This window comes from Manacus vitellinus, unplaced genomic scaffold, assembly GCF_001715985.3.
Source record: "Manacus vitellinus isolate BGI_N305 unplaced genomic scaffold, ASM171598v3 scaffold_55_pilon, whole genome shotgun sequence".
NCBI lineage: Eukaryota > Metazoa > Chordata > Aves > Passeriformes > Pipridae > Manacus > Manacus vitellinus.
In genome coordinates, this window is record NW_021940651.1 from 2,996,004 (window position 1) to 3,017,913 (window position 21,910).

Below are 21,910 nucleotides of genomic sequence, written 5' to 3' on the forward strand. Positions count from 1 at the left end.
CACCTCTCTGCTAAGTTTCACCTGGCTAGGCTGTGCATGCAGCTGTCTTACTTGTCTCATATTTTGCTCCTTGGAAAGTTGGTTTCAAAGGCCAAAGTCAGATAAATTCCATTCTGAGTACTGAATTTAGAACAGAATTTTGGTTAGATCTTACTAAACTGCTGCTTGTACTAAGATATTCATCTTAGATTTTAAACTTTTGTGGTATTAGCACCATATCAATGGTAAATCAGGGGTTCCTTAGACCTGAAGTATATTGGTGTAAGGAATTCCAAGCCTAATTTCAGTTTCATCCCACAGTGGTTGCACCAGGGACTGTTGTGTCCTATACAAAAAAACTGAATCCACTTTGGGGTTCCTGGAAGCATAGCTTCAAGCCTGGGCTTACTAAAAGCAATGACTCGTGTGTTTTTATGTATAGGGCCTCTGCAAACTGGGTCTCATGTCAGTTGAGCAAATAGGTAAAGACAGAGTGGTTAATGAAGGATGGAGAAGTTATGAGATACCACTAGAATAAATATGTGGGCCGGGGGGGGGAAAAAAAAAGCAAAAGTGGACTAGTGAAGAATTAACACACACAAATAGGCATACTCTGAATCCACTGTGTGATCATACCAATTTTTGGCATCTCCCAAGCACTATGTGAACCATATAAAAACTAGAGTGCATGCAAATTAATTAAAATCATGTGTAGGACTTGGTAGAAAACAGTGCTTTTTACAGCTGTGCAGTTATACAAATTGTTCTGATTTTATCTAAAGTAACTTCGCAAGACTGACACCTGCTGAAATGATGACAAAATTTCATTAATACAAATGTCCTCTTAATAGGTATCTCAGCAGGTTTCTCAGAAAACTGCATTATCTTCTTATCTTCTTTAGCATTTGAACCACACTGATCATTACTGCAAATGGAGAACAAAAAGCTGAAGTCCATACTGTAGTGGACCTTTTGAGGCTTTTTAAAATTTACTGCTGACTTTCCTCTATCCCTTTCTGAAAGGAAACCCACCAAAGCTTTCAATAAACACAAACACCACAGTCATTGATGCCACAGGCACAAATGAACTGAAAGATAAGTAATTTAATTAAAAATAAACTAAGAGGTTTTCAGAATACTTGATGGTTTAAATTATTTGCTTATATTTAAAATTCTTTCTCCGGTGACAGCAGTTTTTCAAGTTTTCACTAATCAAAATTTCCTTTCCTTCAGGCACTATTATTAATTCCACAGTGATACTATGAATGACAGACTCCATACCTTGCTGTTACCTTTTTGAAACCCACTGAGGTATTGCCCATAAGTGGAAAAAGTTCGAATGTTTTTTCCTATCTCACTTATTAAAGACTAACAAAAGGACGACTGCATGCTGTGTACTTGAGAAAGGCTTTTGATTTCTACCCGTGCCAGAGGCTTCCAGTGTGATCCTGGCACGTCAGTCTTTGTGTTTTATACGGTCAGGATAAGCATCATACACATGGTCACCATATCTCTGTCAGGGCTTTGCAGCAAAAGGCAGAAAGGAAGCAGTGCATATGTGATAGTACTAGGAGTCTCACTTTAGATATCTAAAGTATCAGTTTTGAAACTAGAACAACTGGGGATATATTAGGTGTGGCAAAATGGATTCCCTCCCCCCCGCCCATTTAGCTCACTGTATTAATTTGTTTGATCTAAAAAAGGATGTTCAATATTTTATTCTTGAGTTGTTTGACATTACATGATTTTGTTAAACCAATTTTTATGGTTCCCAAAATTCAAAAAGAAAATAAAAATATGAAACTATAGCAAATAGTTTTCTTGTCATTTGTACTGCTCTACTCAATAGGTGTTGGTGTTGGGTTTTTTTTCCTGCAGAATCCATTATTGTAGTATCCTAATATTTTCATGAGCTTTGGTAACCTGCATTCAAGATACTGTTGATAAGATTCCTTGAAGCCTTTATATACTTAAATTTACTGTTACTGCTCTGCAAAAATATTGATTTGTGGTCTCTCTCTTCTAGACCTGTCAGGGCATCAGCAACCACAGCTCAAGTTTTCTGAGGTATACCCCATGCAATTGCCCAAACAGTTTTCCCAGCCTGACCTTGACCCTCCATCTCACCTTGACAAACAGCAATTACATATATCTTGGAGACAGTGGGCTCTCCAATCTCATGCAATGGTGTTACGTAATACTTCGAAGAGAGTATCAGGAAATTCAGCATTTATTTAGTCACTGAAAGGAGAATCCTCTCACCCTACAATATGTCCTATGCAAAACCTTTTTGAAAATTAAATAAGACTTTGTATCAACCAAATCTAGGACATTTTGACAATCTGATAGATGGTTTGCCTTACAGTCTTTCTCATGACTACATGCACAGTGCACCTTACAATTGTCTTAACAGATAAGCAACAGACTGAAGACAATAATTTTCTACCTTTTGTTAAAGGCCTAATCCTACCAAATGCTAAGATTACCTCCACAGAGGTGCTGAGTAATTCTTAAGATCCGGATTTATGATGCCATACAGAATGAGGAAATACCCAAACAGAATTCTTACATGCTTAATAGCCACAATACTTACATGAGAGAAGCACGTTACCACGGTATTAAATTGTAGGTAATACATGAAATAAGGTTAAGTGAAATGCATCATATGCCAAAGTTCAGGTATAATTAATGTCACAAAATCAATTAGTGAAGGAATTATTTTTCTCTGCTACCTTAATTCAAGCCAACTTCTGTATGCATATCAGGACACAATTTTTAATTTCTTGATCATGCTGTTTTTCCCTTCAGAAGGGGTTGCAGTCTTGAAGAGTCATTCAGTATTTTTTCCTTTGTATCACTCAGTGAGTTTGCCCTGAGTCTCCCTTAGAGTCTTATTCCACTATTCAAAACTACGCTCCAACAAGAGAATTATCTTTTCTTGTGTTTTTCTACTGCCACTATTAATGAACTTAAGTCCTTCATAAGTAATTAGACTTTCACAAGATCCCTCAGAAGTGAAAAATCCTAAGATACCCTAAGGTACAAATTTTAAGGAACACTGTTTTCATTAACATGGGTGACAACTTTAGATGGCAGATCAAGAGGCCTCAGTCAATAGCTACAATTCTAAACAAAAATCACCTATCTTGGAAATGAAAACATGAACAGCTTTCAATTAAAATTCAAAATTACTAATTCAGAATTAGTGAGTTTGCAAATGCATATTTTTTGAGCGTAGTTTTCCCCTGTACATAGATTTGAGGAAAGCAAACTCAAATATGCACAGTATTGAAATTTATAATACATGAGAAACACCTTTTCAGACAAAGTTACAGATCTTGGCTACATAAGTTAAAAATCTAACTGAGGACAACATTTGACAGTTTTAGAGAGAATAGTTTTCCAGTGCAATCAAGCCCACCAATACTAAGGATCAAAGAACATGACTACCTTTTCAGACTCTGGAAAGGAGTGCTTGCTCACAGACTCCTTTGCAACCTTCTCAAAATTAATCTCTTTCCCCCAGCCTTCCAGTAGGGACTAACATTATAATTTAGGTGGAGACCCTTTTTTACTTTCTTCCCCCCTCTCTCAGTTTATGTTTCCAGTTGTTCCAATTCCCCATGTTAAATCTTAGTTCTTTTTAAAAATCATTTACCAATTCCTTATTATCAGTCATTTTGTGCAGAAGAATAACCACAGCCCTTTTGACTTTTTTTACATAGAGCAAAAGTGAAAGAAAATAAATTTCTGCTCTCAAAAAAGCAACATTGCAATGGCTTGAAGGCCAATTACAGCATCTAGGAAATGTGAACTCTTTATAATATCTAGGACATATATGAAACATTTCTAACATTTAGATCCTATTATTTTAAAATTAAATAATTGTATAACTGATCTATTCTTTCTGATTAAGATTTTGCCTGAAAGAAGATTTTAAGCATGGAGTATATAAGAGAAAAACTCCTAACAAATCCAAAACCACTCTTGCTTTTTAGCAAGAAGAAGCATCCACAGTGCTTCTGAGAGGACATTACAACCTGAAGTTTTAACTAAATCAAAAAGGTCAGTGACTTCAGTGGGGTACAAAGGATAGCACTACTGAAAGAGCAAAATCTAAGTAAAAAACTCCCAAAGCTATTAAGGAGGATTAAAAACGCATGAATATATTTTGAGTAACATGATGAAATCAATGAGAAGGTAGAAAAGCAAGAGTTTAATAGCCTGGAAGACAAAGACATTTTACAACGTGAAATATTAATGGCTTTTAAAAAATAAAGATATGCTTCCACAGAAGTTTTTAGATTCATTATCAGCCTTTCTATTGCAACACTTACCTGAAGCAACAACAGTGCTTGCCCATAATGTATTTTCTATGCTTAGGCTTTCATGAACTGCAGGATCACTGTCTTCCTGTTAAAAATATGAACACCTAATAAGTAAATCACCATCACAAAGTGTTAAGAACCATGCCAAACCATCTGAGTAACTTGCACAGGATGCTTGCATCCTTATATCAATCACTGTATAACAGCATTCATTGCACATACTGTATACACACAAATAATTTTCCAAAAAGTGAAATAGTGATTGAAGTTCATACTACTGAAATCCAACTATATTCAAAGATCTAAAGTAAAAATGTTTTAAAAGGAATATATTCTTTTCTCAGATGTATCAAACTGCAGAACAGTTGACTGTAGCAAGCAGTTAAAGGGAATTATGAAAGTTAACCACCAAAAATTAATACTCTGTTCTCTATCTAAATAATCTATAATTCATACAGTAAGTTATAGTCATCATCATTTTGTACCCGATCAACATGATATCAACTTCAGGGAAGAATATTTAGACTTCTAAAAAGAAATGCAGGCTTTTGTTGTCTTACCACACACTTAAAAATATATATTCCATGGGAAAATACTTCCAATAGAAAATTGATTCCATGATTACTTTAAACTTTCTTTTTTTTTTCCCCTCCCCTCTCTCCTCCCAAGCAATAATGATCCACAGATTGTAAACAATCTCTCATAATCAATTTGGAGCATGTACAGATTTGTTACTCATTAGCAGCTGTGGAATGTGCTGTGTACCACTACAGGAAACTTTAGGAGGTAGAATAATCAGGTGTATTTGATCAAATTACAGATTGTGCTAAACATATTGCAGGAAAAGGGGATGACTGATTTACGAAAGTACACAATAAATTCTACAAATTGTCAATAGCCAAAATCTACATCTATTTTTCATCTCTATTTTGAAACGACCACCAAACACAGTATGAGTTGCACAGAAATTTCTATTTCTAAAAAAGAAAAATCTCAAACTAAACAGATATGTTTTTGTGCGTACTTCAAAAGACCCCTACATAGCAAGGAAACTACAGCTCTTATTGTCTTAAGTGAGGAAAAATCATTGTTTAAAAGGCATAGAGAACCATTCTATCAAAAACAGAGGGAAAGAGAGGGAGAACATGGAGTTAGCCCTAAGAAGAACACCACAAATTTTGAATCAAGACTTAAATTCTGATGACCCTGAGATCAGCTCAGTTGGTGAGAGCATGGAGCTAATAATGCCAAGGTTGCAGGTTGTATGCCTGTAAGCCATTCACTTAAAGAGTTGGACTTGATGATCCTTGTGGGTCCCTTCCAACTCAGAATATTTTGTGATTCTGTGAAGAATCATCATTGTTCTATAAGATTAACCTTAAATTAAAAAAAAAGAGAATTATTTTTTAATTCTTACCTAAGGAATTAATACTGCAAGAATTATTTGCTTTACCCCTAACTCATAATGCTTAGGTTCCTGGTTTGATTTTCAGTTGTTCCTGAATTATTTGAATTCTGGGATTATTTTGACCTTCTGAAAGTCTCATTAAGCAGTGTACAGACATAAGTCTAAAAAGAAATCATCCAAAACCCCAAGTTTTTCCAGAGGAAGACATCACTTATATAGTCAAAATACCAACTGTGGCAGCTTGGGGCATGGCAGTCAGTGCAGAGAGTGCCATCTATACCACTGTTCTATACCTATAATGTTGAAACACAACTACATCCAGTGGTAAGTTTTCACATGAGGTTTCAGCATCTGTTTCTACAAGGTTAGAAATTGGAAACAAACTGGTCATATGTGAGTTGAAAACAGTTATTAAATTTTTTCATTCCTGTCATGGGCTTTTCAAGAATTGCTGAATCTAACAGGACAACTTTCCCAAAATTCTTTCATATCAGCCAATGCGGATTAGCCACTAGTGACAAGAGTGAAAGGTTGCCACTTTCAACCCAAATGGTGAGCCTGGCACCAAACAGGAGTCTTAATTTCACATGACTTGCCATGAGATCCACAGATTTTTCTCAGTCAGCAACACACATGCTAACCTTGATTACTTCATATCATCCACAAACTGTTCTGCATAGTTCAAATTTTTTCAACTTGCTTGACTTTTACAATTCTACCTATCATCAGCTGACAAAGTTTCCACTTAAGGTCTGCTGGGTTGAATTTCATTTGGCAGCTCTACGTTTATTGATCTTTGAATTCTGAATTAAATTCATTACCAGAATAGTGCAGTTCAGTATTGTATTTAAGCTTCTATATAGTCTTGTTTTTTTAATCCATGTGCAATATTGATCATAGAGGTTTAAACTGTCTACAGTTCTTATTTGGAAATTAGTCTGTAGCTCTTGCATGTGTAAAGAAAAAGGAAAGATGAACAGTAAAGTAAAAATTGAATATATGCTACTCCTAGTCCTGAATTCTTAATATAACTGACCAAAGACCATGACAAATTTCAAGAAGTCATTTAAAAGGTGACAAAGCTACAACTTATTACAAATTTTTGCAAATAATGACAGAGGCCTTTAAGTCTAAATACCTAATCCTTGAGTGAACCACTGAACTTCTATTTGACCTCTTCTAGCTCTGTTCCTGCCTAACAGGATCGAGCACAACAACACCCACCAACTTTTGTAGGAAAGTGGAATACACATTAGTTTACTTGCACCATTGAAAGAGATTCCTTCCCCACACCAATCCCACAGTTAATTCTTCTGGTTATGTTCCTTTTACTGGCATATGTGTTTTAAACAGGGTCAGATTTGGTTCTAACCATGTTAGCTCCCTAGTCAGGTTGCCTGTATAGCTGTTACAGCCAGCGAGGAAGGCAAATAAAAAGGATTTGTAAAAGACAATATCATTCCCTTCAGTGGCAACATAAAATTAAGCCAGATTGAAGTGAGCACAACTACTGATTGCTTCAAAACAGGCAATTCTTTAACAGCAAATATGAAGCAAAAAAATGACTCAACATTCTTGCTGCTAAAATACGAGACTTATCCAGGAAAATGCACATAATTAGCCTCAGGTCAGAGATTCTACTCATAAATGAATACAGCTACCTGCATCAGGTTTTTCCTCTATGTTGGAAAAAATTATATATATTATATATTGTATAGTTCTGTATCATAGGAAAAAAAAAGATTATTAAAGTAGTTGAACTAAACTCAATGAAATTCATTCTCCGAGATTCCTATTAGACTATAAAGAAATAAGACATTCCCAAAGTAAATGAAGAGACTGAGGTGACATCTCAGAGTTGCAGTATAGGAGAAATAAAAGGAAAATATTCTTAAGGGAATGGTGAAAGAAGAACCCAAATTTAAACTAAAATCAGCCAAGGTTAAAAGCAGAAGACAGAATTTCCATGTTTCTACACAGAAGCAGTAAGCAAAGGCTAAATAATACTCGCCATGCCAGTACACACTGATGTAAGTACTCTACTCTTCAGGCTCCAACTGGTAAAAGCTGGGTTAAGAAGTAGGGCTACCTTTTACTGCCTTTCAACAGACGTGCTTTTCTCATGCTTTTTCAGCATTGATAAAATACCTTCCTAATGTATCAAGCCTACATCAGACAGAAGAGAAACTCTAGTACTTACATCTGTGTACATCCCTGTCCTGTGCATCACTATTTAAAGATAAGCTCAGTCAAGACATGGATGATGCCCTCAGAGCAAACAAAACAATCTGACAAATTTTCAAAAAACACTACTTTAGCTCATTATTGTTTCCTGATAGGTTGTCCAGAACAGGTGAGAGGAAGAGAGAAATTAATTTATGCCATTATTTAAAGGCCAGACATGATCCTTCCTGCATGTTCATGCAAGGACACATACTCACTTTCATGCACTGACTGCATGTAACACATTAAAATCCATGGAGAACAACAAAAAACTTCATATGAAGCTGGCAGACATCAATAGAGTACAGCAGAGCTTTTACAACTCCTGACACAGTTACACAGGTGTACTGCAAAACATATCTACTGTCAGCTATCAGGTTTTTTGTGGCTGTATTTCTCATGGAGAAGTACTTAAGAGAATTTGCTCCCTCATAAAAACTCCAGCGCTGTGCATCTACTTTTCTGGTTTGTTTTATGGTCACGCACTTTTTGAAATTATCTAAGTTTGTCTTTTACATTGTTAGTACTCTGTCTTCATAATGGGAGAAAAAAAAGAAAAAGAAAAATCAATGTGCTATTACCCTGTCAACCTAGCCTTGCAAGAATTCTTTGAACATCAATGCTTAAGTAGAAAAAATGTATGCATTAGCATCACTAAGCACACTAATTTTTTTACTTTAACATAAAATAGAAATTAGATGCAAGAACTGATTTATTGTAAGAAGCAAGGACTCACAGCAAAAGTAGAAAGATAAATCAGTAAACCAGTGTCCTAAAACAACATTTTGCAGAATGTACACCACTACAAAAAAAACCCCCTTCTAAAAATATCTATTATGATTCACTGTGAACCAAATGCCCTCAGATCATTGCACACACAAGTTCAGTTTAAACTGTCCTTCCTATGGAAGCTTCCAAAAATATATATATGCAAACCTGAAAGCATAAAATTCATCCCCGTTATTCACATATATCAGAATGTTTGAATCATACAGCTCTTATTACATGTACAAACAGAACTCACAACAGGGAGCAACTGTTTAGTGATGATTTCCCAATGTCTCGATTACATGTACCAGAGTTGTTAAAAGGCTCTGAACAGTTCAATTTATATTTAGGAAAGTACACACTTAGTCACTGGGACAGGAATAACATGAATTTACAGCTGTTAATAGAAGTTTCATTTGGACAATTGGTCAATACAAGGCTTAACTAAACACTGTTGCTTACTGCTTTAGAAGGTGTGGACAAATGACATTTACTTTGTAGGCAGCATGAACTATGTAACTGGTACAAATTGGTCTTTGAGAGCCAGCAACTGCAATATCTCATTCATCAGTGTATTTAGAATTGTGAACTGGAAGTCCAATTACGGAACAAAATCTATTACCAATCTGAGTCATGGGTAAAAAACCCTTCTCTTTACCTCCATAGCAGTTAATTCTCTCGAATTATTTTAGAAACAAACTACCAAGAGAAAGGAGTCTAACACCACTGAGTTGGGCTAAGATAAACAGCACTATCACTATAGCTACTAACATAATGCTACAAAACTGTAAATCGATTTAAAAAAAAAGAATTACTACCTATTAGGACACCCTGCTTTAAAGGGTCAGCTTTAGCAGGCCACCTTTTGAAAATAAAAGAAAGTCACAGATATTATTGCATTGTTATTTTCATATTCAGTTTTGAATACAGTTATTTCTGGAGAAGAGATTCAAAAAAGCCCCCATAAGTAGCTTTTAGTTTTATTTTACTTTTTGAGAAAACCAAACTTTGGAAGTACTACCTTTCCCTTGAACAGAAATGCTGCTAAGCAAGACACACTGTCATTGCACACAAACTAGCAATTGCATTGTATCAGGCTACTGATACTGCTCAACTTGTCAGTTTTTGACATATGTGAACAATACATCAGATGCCTGGAAATAAACTATACTGCCTTCAAAAGCTTTCACGTAAAAAGATTATGGTGATGTCAACTAACAAATATTCAACTCTCAGATTCTGCTTTTTTCAGATACTCTTTTTGTATTAGCTTTCTGCAATACACGTTTAAAAGAATATCTTTTATATGAAGTATAGACATGGCAGGAACATGGACAAAAAGACTGCAGTAAAGTCAAGGAAAGATCTGATAAAATGTTGACACTAAGGGTAGGTTTCACTTACATTGAGAAATGAAAGAGAGAAGTAGAACTGTATTTACATACACTACCTACCCGTGTGAAGGTACCCTCAAAACTGTGGATATCCAGCTGTGGCTTCTGAGCATAAACATAAGCATTGATCGAAAAGAGATCCTGTAAAACAGATTAATGTACTTACTATTATTTAAACTTAAATTTAATCACACATTTTGAAGAACTGGCAAAAATTCCAGACCCCCATTACCCCATCCCAAACAAAGTTCATGCAATTTTTACCCAACTAAGAAACATGCTGGTTTTTTCAGGACATCTTGTTATAGAGGAACCAGATCCAAGATGATACCCTAAATGTGTTCATAGTTCAAACACTAAACTTTTTTACATTTATAACATGAGCTAGCCATTTTATACAATTCATTTTCTCTTAACAACCTTGTTTTAATTAATAATAGTGTAATCTCAAAATATATTCCATACATTTGTTCTTTTAAAAATAAAGTGGGGTTTTTTTTCATTTTTTTTAAATGAAACTGGAAACAAAATATTTTTCCAGAAAGGACAAAGCCATCTGAATACAAGAAGAAAAAATGACATTGATTAAAATTCTCTTAAATGTTCAAGCACCTCTGTGAAAAACCCAAGAGAAAACCCCATCAGCTTCTGGAAAGACTGGCTACATCAACAGGATTACTCAAGTGTTTAAAGTCAGAGATACCAAAACTACTCTGGTAAAATTTGGTCTAGTATAGGTGGTGGCACTAAGAAAAATAGGAAATTCTTCAGATACTACAGTAGCAGGTTCTATAAATAGATGGCAGTTTGGTATAAACAAAAGAAGGAAAAAAAAAATCTGATCATTGTTATATCTTAAGAGCTGTCCCTAGAGGCCCAGGGAGGTTCATCTTAAAATTTGGAAACAATTATTTTGTTGGGTAATTGTTCTAAAACATCCACTTCCTACAGAAAGAATACCACAGACTAAAACCCTGATACAAAGGACTTTCTTTTCATCATAAAAGCAAAATTTTTGGTGCTTTTTAGATGGTCAGGACCAACAGCAGCTAACAGATGTCAACAGGAGTTGACCAGTCATGCCTGGATCCACAACAATCCAAATCCTACTCTGGAGTGGAGCACGTGCTTGATACCAAGTCCCAGACAACCTAAGAATACTAACATCTGATAAAATGCAAGTGTGTCTACCTTTTCACTGTATGTAGCATCTATTTGGGTTATCTCCATACTTCATTACCAGATGAATCTTGCTAAAGGCTAATCAGACACCACCTCTGGGCAGAAAATTACATGGCTACAATACCCTGTTCATGCCAGGTAGAAAGTGCTGTCTTCAAAAGCAGAATTAATTTTATGGCCCCTTTCATGGACATATAACCACACATTGGCTCAAATGTACTGCTTTTAAAAGTATGCCATTACTTTTTGTCCATAATTTCAAATGTAAGAAAAAATAACTTTGTTTCAATATTTCACAAGTTGAACATTACAAAGATTAACTAAGGGTGCAATTGTCCACCTATATTAATGTCTTAAAGCCTGACATGTTTATATCCTTTAGTTTCTCCAATGAAATGGGTAGACTGATGAGTATCATTATTTTTCTGCTTTTCCTTATCAAAATGAATGTTTTCTTGAAATCTAATGTACGTTTATCAAATGCGTTTCACTGTAGTTTAAAAATGTGTAGCTCTATAAATACTGAATTTGTATTTATTTTTATATTTTGCAGGCAAGACATCTCTCATTTCATAGCCTGCAAAACACACACATACTTTGTATTTCATATGCTTTTTAAAATATGAATCAAATCTGAACATTAAATCGCATAAATTCTCTTTATCTTAAGCCACTGGCTATTTATTGTAGTCTTTCACATGAAGTTCATTCATTGAATCCTTGTTCTTCCAACCCACTTTCAACGGGTTCACGAGAAATAATTCATATGAAACTAATACACATGTGGTGTCCTATATCTTCATCATTCACTTCTTTCCAATCTGTTATCACCTACAATCTAGCTAATCCAGGCTATTATGTGCTTTATTACACAAAGAAAAATAAAGTCTCTCAGTAGTGGATAGCACAGAAGAAAACTAATACCACACACATACTCATATATAGAATAAAAACTGCTAGTGAAATGCGTCAACTTCTCTCTTTTCAAAGAAAATCTTAGTGGAAAACAACATCAGAATAAAAGAAAGCAGAAATATCCACCTTTTAAAGTTTATTGGCATTTGTACAGTAATATATTTTCCTGGATTCTAATATTTCAATTTTCTTCTACTGCAATGTTCTCCTTTGTTATATTTCAAATGTAAAAATTTCTATCTACCATATTTCTTTGGTGTCTTTTTATGTTTTAGTTCCCATTTTGTATTTCTGATTTAACACCTAACCTTTCATGTTTTCCTTTCTTTCTTTTTTGAATTTCAACTCTGAAATAAACTTACTTATCTTGCTGAAAAACTGAAATCTGCACATTCCTTACACATTATTGGCATTACTCTGGAATGCCACAAACTAGAACTCGCAGAGTATTCCAAAGGTGCATGCTTTTTTCGTAAAACTAAAAACATAAGAAAAACCTATGCTCTGAGAGAAATGTAGGGTGGTAGTTCATTGGTGTTTCATTCACAAGTAGCAGAAAGACATAAAAGCATATGACGTGCTTATTAGATTTCTGATATAATTCTTTTCATTATTAGGGTAAAGAAAAGAGTTAAAGGCTTTTTTTTTCTGTAGGCCAGTGCTGTGTCTGTCCTCTGGATGGACATTGTTCTTAGATGAATAAAACATAGGAGTTGAAGTTTTATAATACAAAGGAAGAAAAGTCCAAAGAATGATACAGTTACAGAAGACAAATTACCAATTTGAACTACAGCCAACAAACAGTAAAGCTTGCTATAATAATAATACAAAGATGTTCCTTCGCCAAATGCTGCTTTTCCAGTAGTAGAAGCTGTGCATTATCTCAATTTCTTGAGAGAAGTCATAAGGGTGAATTTAACAAGGAGACACCGAGATTTGTACACAACAGTACATGTAAATATAATTTCTGCTCACTAGGTGAGAAGAATTTATCTGGTTACGTTATATCATTGCTTTCCCTTATATAAAAGCAGAGAGAAGGAAAATAATCTTAAATAAAGGATTTGATTATATTGTTTTAAAATTATTTTTATTAAAATCACTTTTATTACTTTTAAAATTTCTGTTTATTAACAATTTAACTAATAAGGGACTTGATCTTTGTGAAACTCAGATTCAGTAAAGAATTATTTTCATACTTTAAGCATTGAATTGCTGGTTCTCAGAAGGTAAATAGTTCTTCTGATACCTTAAATTGAAACAGTATTCTACATCTAAAATTACGTTGTTTTTAGAATACAGTAAGGGCAAATGACCTCAGTTATTTTCTTACTCAGGGATACAAACCACATTTGGGTGGGAATTGTAACAGTTCTAGATTAAAGAAACTATATGAAAGATTTGAATCTTAAGTAATAACAATTATTCTTATACAACAGTACTGAGATTTTTCTTAAAAATTTCTATGCATTTAATTATCTCACTTGAAACAGTAATGCAGAAGAATACATTTCATCCTTCTGTACTGAAAGTCAGAAAATTACTTGATCATGGTACAATAATGAAAATGTTTTCTTTTGCATTTCACCATTTAAGAAATCACCATAAACTTATCAATAACATAGAAAAATCTCCCCTATTAGGTCAAGGGCAACATTTGTTCACCTTACTTAAAGATCATTAAAATACATTCTTAATCATAACATGTAGTTCATTACAAATAAAATTGCCTTTGGTTCAATAAAACTAATTAAATGTAAATGGTATTGTTTACTGCTGTATGGATCTTCTGATATAAATCAGCAAGTCACCATTTATTGAAAATTACAGTGACCTCATTGCTGTTAATAAATATAGCTGATCACACAAGCTACAGAAGAATGCCTCAGAACTCGTCCATCACCAGAACTGTCCCACCTATAACTATGAAATTGCAAGAAACCTAATCTAAGTGTTACAATATTTGTTGCACAGCCATCATTAAATGACTTGCTGAAATTTTAATTCTCTGATCACATTAAGTGCTTTAGAAAGACAACAAAATCTGTACCGATTGTCTTGGTGGTGTCATCTGTTCTTTAAGAAAAGCTCTGAAGGTCTGCAGTTTTGTTTATTCTGGGTGTCACAGTGGGTAGGGTTACACAGTGCTCTGTTGACACGGCTGACAGCTTGTGCCAGCAAAAGATATTCACCCTCTTGCCTGAAAAGAGGTTGTAGCAAGGTGGGGTTCAGTCTCTTCTCCCAGGCAACAAGTGACAGGAGCAGAAAAAACGGCCCCAAGTTGCACAAGGGGAGATTTACATTGAATATTAAGAAAAATTTCTCCACAAGGGTGATCAGGCATCGAAAAAGGCTGCCTAGGGAAGTGGTGGAATCACCATCCCTGGAAGTGTTCAGAAGGCATGTGGATGTGGCACTTGTGGTTTAGTGGTGAACATGGCAATGTTGGGTTAAGGGTTAGACTTGATGATCTTAGAGGTCTTCTCCAATCTTAATGAGTCCATGTTTTTACATCTGATAACTAAAGAAATCCAAACGAGGGACAATTACAGAGAGTATATTCTGTCAAACATGCAATCAAATTGTTTATAGTCTATTTTATGGTCAACTTGCCTATGTTATATTTTTGAATTACTAAAAATATATTTCCATATGTAAATACGAACTGCAAGTCTCAGCTTTGAAAACACGTCACGTCACGGAGAAGATACCGTAACAGGTCTTATGTGCAATAAGTCCGTGGAAGTTGGGAAAAGCCCAACTTGTTGGGCCCCAGTTGTTACTGCAGGCAGAAGGCTGGCTGGAATGGTGTGATCCATCCAGCAACATGCCAGGATGGCAGTCCAGGTGCAGCAAGGGCAGAGCCCCAGGGACTGCGCCCCGCTCCACTGGTCAGCACGGGTTCTCCCTAGGAGAAGCAGCCAGCTGCTGGCTCACCGTAACCCATTGCAAGTTAACCCTGGGGACTGGGCCGCTGTTGCCATCCTGAACTGAGAGTTGACTTGCGTGCTGCGGCCTGCAGGGCTGGATGTAACACACCCAGAGTGGGACACAGCTGGTCTGCCCCCGAGTGCCTCACCCACACCACACCGGCTGTGCTGGTGGCAAACACCAGGCACACACCAGGCATTCGTGCTGCACATGGTGCACACGGTGGGACAGGGTCATCCCGTCCCGGCAGCTTCCTTTAGCAGCAGGAAAGGTCACTGCCTGACCTGCCGGACATTTTGTACAGGAAAGGAACCCAACGCTGATCCCAGACAGCAACACAAAGCTCTCAGCCCAGACTGCTTCCAACCCTGAGTTTCTGCAGAAATAACCTTAAGCCTATCAAAAAGCCTATGCCCCTATTACACACTGTACAGATAAGCGAGGTAATCGCTGTAAATTTGCTTTTTTCCCAAGTCAGAAACAAAGCACAGAGATGTTTTACAAAGCAACTGACATTTTCCACTTAATATCTTCGAGGTAACTTGTCTGATTTTCCACTTTTATTAACTGCAGTTTTCAGCAACAAAGAAGAAATGGATTTCTCAACTGATCCTTACTTCTAACCAAGTTGCTTGCCTTTTTTTTTCCACTGTGTGTGGCAGTTTGAATATTGTTTGCTGAGAAAACTTCAACTATGTATTTTAAGTATCCCTTTTCTAGATAAGTTGGTTGTAAAGTTTCAAGCACTATCCCTGCATGTTTAAATCATGCAGCCTATTTTTGCTCTTTTTTCCGAAACCATTATTTTTACTGTAACTTTAAAGAAATAATTCTGGACACTGCATTTCAATTTTTAAAAGAATATATAACTACATGAAGGGCCCACATAAAAATATAGCTTATGACTCTATTATAAAGCACAAAAACTAGGCTTCTGAGAAAATAATTCCATAATGTTATTTTTCCTTAGTTTAATATTCACAGCTTGCTTAGACCTTCATACTAATTTCTGAGTCTAAGACTTGCTGAGAAGCAGCCACTTAAAATGATCTCAATAAAGAACCACTGTCAGTGGTTTGACCAAACCATGCAGCATCAAAATTTAGAGGTAGTTTAGTTTAGTTGGCAGGACATATTACATCTGGTGTCAGTTACTTCAAGATGAAATGCCAGCTTAATGCAGACAAAGCCTATTCTAGTGTGGTTAAACACCAGCAACTGAGTGGTGTGAGAAAGGGCAGAGGCACATCAACTGCTTGGTGGATTCCATTCGCTGCTGGTAGCCAGAGAAGGTATGTTAAGTATAAGCAGCTCCTGATTAACCACATCTGATGACTCGACTCAGACTGCACCTACAGCTCAAGAGGGAGAGTACAAAGATCTTGCAAGAAGCACAGATCAGTTAGAGGTAGGTTAGTAGCCTTAAGTGGAAACAACTAAGGAAGAAATGATTACTATATTGTACAGTTAAACCCTGTATACTGTTTCCAAGATGGTGATATCTTGCATTTCTCTCCCCTAACGTGCCCAAAACAACCACTACCTATAGCAAACTTTCACTTCTGCAGAAGATGATGCTGCATGTCCTACCATTCAAATGCAGACTCCTCAACTTCAACAACTTCTGATTTATTTTCCACTCTAAAATACTACATGTGAAGTCAATAGCCAGAGAATATGAACACAGAAAAAAACCCTCTCCCTTGTGCTAAATTTGAGTGTGGCAGCAACTCTAATTCTGGAAGTGTAAATGCAGAAGTCCTGCTAAGATCTGGCACATAATCTAACACTTCTATTGAGATGACATACAAACAGCCCTTTCAAGGTACATTTGCCTTTAATAAAACACCTAAAATATTTAGTGTCAAAACACCAGAAATCCTGTAAAGATAAATTTCCACAAGCTTGTGACTTGAGTATGTTTTCAGAGGAAGTCTCAACACCAAGCCAAATCTCCTGTAAAACAGCAAGCTTCCCCAGTATAAGGGACACAATGCAGCTTCTTGTTAAGAGACATTTATACAATTTTACTTGTGCTTTTGTAGGTACGTGTCTATTTTGAATGTGTATATATACACACATACGCACTCATGTCCTTTTTCCTAATTTTAGATTTATCCATGACACAACATATACATGCATTCAAAAAATACACACATTCAAGCAACTCTTAGAAAGCCGTCTCTGCAAGAACTTGCACAAAGCATCTCGTCAACAAAAAGCACTTTACCTTCCAGGAGCAGACTGCTGTTTCCCAAGCTCACAACTTACTGATTAAAGCAATGGTTCCTGAGGCAAGAATGACTTGCACTGGCAGTCTAACTTGCTTGAAAACACTGTAACTGTGATATGCTTCTGTGGAGTGAGGATCTCAGTGGAGACCAAAACGAGACCCACTAAGTTGAAAGATAAAAATCCAATTCTGACTCAGTTTCTTTTCAATGCAAACCCAAGTATATTTGCATAATCAACTTCTCGTTCAGCATCCAGTGGAATATCTGTGTCTTATTTATTGCACAAATTAAGGCTGTAGTAACAGGTATTTTCCAATACTTACAGTAACTGTAATAATCTCTTAGATAACGGATACAGACACACACATAGAAGGTATCTTAAAAGTAAACAAATAAAATCCTTACCCCCAAAGCTGGCAATCTTTGTGTGCAACTGACAGCAACCTTCAGTTTCCAGTCTGTTTCTCCATCCAGCTGGTCAGTTCGAATGAAACATGAACCTTGAAGTTATAAAAAGACATCAAATTATTATTTTGATTTCAAAAATTCAGTTTGGGTTAAACCATTAAGAACAGTGAAAGTAACACAATTTACAAACATTTTTAAATAAATGTGCTACATATAAGAGGATTAATATTTTGGAGTGTCTGTGTGTTTTCTTCCAGGAATGCTCCAGATGACAAAAAACTGCACCATTTTTCTGATGAAAGTAACAATATGCCTGTTTATGAACTGAGGGAAATCCTACTTTACAGGTTTCTTTATAGTTTCTAAACAGGTTTCCAAATGTTATCAGCAAGAGATACAACTTCAGTTGAAGTTGAAAAAGGGTTAGTTTAATTTCTTTATGGAATTCTGTCACAACAGAATAATGAACTGAAGCCTGTGATTTTTTTCTCCTTGCTGGTATGACATCACAAACTTCCACTGCTAATAGTCTCCCAGCTTCTCTGAAAAAACTATTTTTTTAAATAAATCCTTAACATGGATATCATTCAAAACAACTTGTGTCCCATTGTATTATACTTAAAAGAAGTAATTTTAAATTATCTATCAGGGATTCAAGACTAAGGAAATCTGTCAACACATGCAAAGTATGAAAGATATGAGGGAAGATCAAGGTACAGACTGATACACGCTGCAGAGAATCAGTGTTCTGTACAGACAGAAGACCAGTATTCAAGAAACAGAAAACTGAGACCAGTGCAAAGCCTCCCCCCCACACCAATAATTAGTGTGATGGATATCATCAAATCTAGAGTATTACATAGGTCACTACTGTAAGATTCAAAAAAGACTGCACAGGAACATGGCAAATCTATTAAAATATTCACAATTAATTACAATTCCATCAAGCTTGAAGCCTTTTAAAAAAGGTGGTAAAACTTTAGCAGTACTCTTCACAATTGCTACATTAGAGAAGCCTTAAATATTTCTGAAGTAGTAATTACAATTCCCATTACACTATAGCTTAACAACTGTATACACTATTGTTACTGGGTGCTATGGGTGTGAAAAGAATAGATTTTTCCAGTTATTTGTAGATTTTAACAAATGCGTATAGACACACATGCATATATACCTATAATTCCTTCTATATTTCAACCGATTCAATAAAATCTAATGAAGTAGTTTCACCCTTAGAAGTGATGTGGCAGCAACTAAATGGACGAAAACACTGCAAAGGAGTTCATCCAGGTTTGAGTCTTATTACAGACAAGAAGAGAGTCTGCTAGAACGTGCCAAGGCAATACTTTAAGAAACGGTACCTACCAGCGAACACAAATTAAGAGAGATTCTTTTACAGGACATGTGGGCCCTGGTGTAAGTAAAATCTAACAGAACCCAATGTTTTATTCATCAAGGTCTCCAAATTAGGCAGTTCGATGAGCTAGTGGTCTGAAAGGACATGGTTGAGAGAGCAGCCACCAGAAATTTTATCTGACTGGAAGGTAGCATTTTTGCACAACAGACTACAAAGAAGCCTACAAGCTTTCATGTAACAGTTATATTTAAGTGTGTAATAAGTAAACAAATCTTTAATGTTAATGTAGACAGATCTCAGAACACATTATCACAGCTAAATTTCACCAAAAGCTCAGAGGTGCAAGCTGCAAAGATGTGTCTGAAGTTCTTGAAAGACTGGTTTTAAATTCGTGACAGGATTCTTTACGGATTTTCTTCTAAAAATGAAATACTATAAAGCATTTTTTGGAGAGTCCAGTGACATACTCTGCATTATAATGAAGCATGAAGTACCTAGGAACCACTAGAAATACCATGGATTCACCACACTTTCTGGCAATGGCATAGATAAGCCTACTCTCCATCATACTTTTCCTGTACAAGGCATTTCATGGTTCTCTTTACCCTTCCTGTCAATGGTTGCTCTCTTCCATCAATTTAATTTAGAATTATACTATAGATCAATGCAGTTCAAGACCAGTGTGGCTCCTGTGAATGGTTGACTGCCCATATATTCATTTAATAGAGCTTCACAGTATGACATCTATTGGCCAGCTGCATTTCCTCTCCACTTCAGCAGTTAATTTCATCAATAACTTATCTCATAGCCTGTTTCCCTTTTATCCAGAAAAAGGGACTGCTTTCTGCGAAGTCAGCTTTCAATAGTGATCACAAAAGCAAAACTGAAACAATACAGTCGTCTTCTCTACCTCAAATACTGCAGCAGATTTGACTAACTTTAATTATTCTATAAGGTACTGATTTTAAACCTGGATTAAGTTAGCTATAAACATGGAAGATTAAACATGTAATTAGAAAAAAAAATTAACTCTTCACCCCTACCAAACCCTTAGACTTGTGTAAAACTAAATATTCCCCACTGTGTATCGTGTGGAAGTCACAAGTACTTAACCTTTGAGAGGTATTTCAGTTAACAGTACATAAAACTTCTAAAAAAAATCAAAGTATTTTGAAAAAATAACTATTTTAATTGCTTCACTTTTAAAATTCTTGGAAGCATTGTACCCTCCTCCCCCAGTGACAAAATTAAAAACAAAAAACCACACAAAAAAGTAGTAAAAAATTGTGTTACATACTCCAGCAGAATGGTTTAGATCAGTGTTAAAAATTTCTTGTATTTCTAACTTGAATATGACTTGCCAGGTAAAAAACCCCATCTATATACATGTCAGGAATTGCTGTTCCCACTGAATTCAGTGATAACTCTTGAACCTGACAATTATTTTACAGTGCACAAATAATGAAATTCTTTTTATGTTCTGTGCTGCTTTAAGGAAATGTCATTAAGTTAACTAGTTACCAACCTAAGCATAGTTGTTTACAAAAAAAAAAATTAAAAAGAAACAAAAAGGAAAAGGAGAAAAGAAATTCTAGACTGAATATAAGAAATTTTAAAAAGGCCACATACAAAGGAGAATGCATACATATAAGTATCCTTTTATTTTATATAGTGAGGACACTCAGATGCTCCTTTCCCATAACAATACACAGTCATTCAAAATTAGTGCACAAAGTTGAACATTGTGAATGTCTGACTGACTTCTGTCATTCTAGTGAAAATTTTGGAACTATGCAAAGTAGAATTTAAGGGTTGATTTAAGGAAATTATATTGGGCTTAAATAGCTTAATCATTTATCAAAAGTGGTGTAAACTTCACGAGCAAACTATGTATGTAATATTCATTTAGCCTAATCAGTTGAAGACAGGTATAAATCAATGTAGAGCAAGTCCATGCACAGTGCTGCCCAAGTGCAACTAAACTGATTTTTAAAACCATTTCAGATGAAATTGTGAAACCTGAATGCTTAGCAAAGTCCTGAGACTAAATTCTGTTTTGGTGATTTAGCAAAAGCTCAATTATTTGAGTCCTGTCCACAATTTACCCTAAGACTGCTCTTCTGTGGCAAAACAGCACTTGAATACAAAGGATGAAAATAATTTGAAGAACCTGAAGTAACTATGTAACTTCAAATTATAAGGATATATTGCTAATTATTTACAGACTTTTTACTTATGTTTATTTGAGATACTATGGATTAAAAATCTTTTTTTAAAGTTATTTTTTGTGTTAATAGAATACTTAAGAAAAATAATGTTCATTTCAGTAGCTTTTATGGTGTTTTGACACAGAGGTACAAAAGCTCATCTATAAAAGCACTAATTTAGGGCCATGACATGCCTGGCCTAGATTTATCAAACAAAGGTACGGTGCTCAATACAGGAGGAATTCTACTTACTCAGTGTGTGCTGGACTTAAGGCTTCAATCAGAACATACCTGAAGGACATGTACACAACAAATGCTTCTGGGAATGGTGTACATGTACACATGCATCAGTGACCTACTTATCCCTAGAAATCCCAAAGAAAAGGGCCCTGAACAAAAATTCTCAAACTGAACACAGGTTATTCTTGGAAAATGCTCGTCACATTTTCATCTCAAACTTAAAAAAATGGGGAGGGGGGCAACAAAAAATAGGAAAAAATTCCCCCCCAAACAAGAAATGGAAGCTTCTTAATCAAGTAAAATTCAATTATATCATAAACTTTCTCCTAATTAATA

At 35.5% G+C, this 21,910-nt stretch overlaps 1 protein-coding gene across 4 annotated transcripts in view; it reads right to left on the minus strand.

Moving 5' to 3' along the window:
• The window catches only part of ATP9B (ATPase phospholipid transporting 9B (putative)), a 157,079-nt gene that overhangs the window by 74,342 nt on the left and 60,827 nt on the right, over positions 1-21,910 (minus strand). For all 4 annotated transcript variants that reach the window (XM_018081662.3, XM_018081664.3, XM_018081663.3 and 1 more), the window contains exons 8-10: positions 17,768-17,862; positions 10,161-10,241; positions 4,317-4,392 (exon numbers count right to left, since the gene is read on the minus strand). In XM_018081662.3, coding sequence (XP_017937151.3) covers positions 4,317-4,392; positions 10,161-10,241; positions 17,768-17,862 — 252 coding nt within the window. The remainder of the gene's footprint in view (positions 1-4,316; positions 4,393-10,160; positions 10,242-17,767; positions 17,863-21,910) is intronic.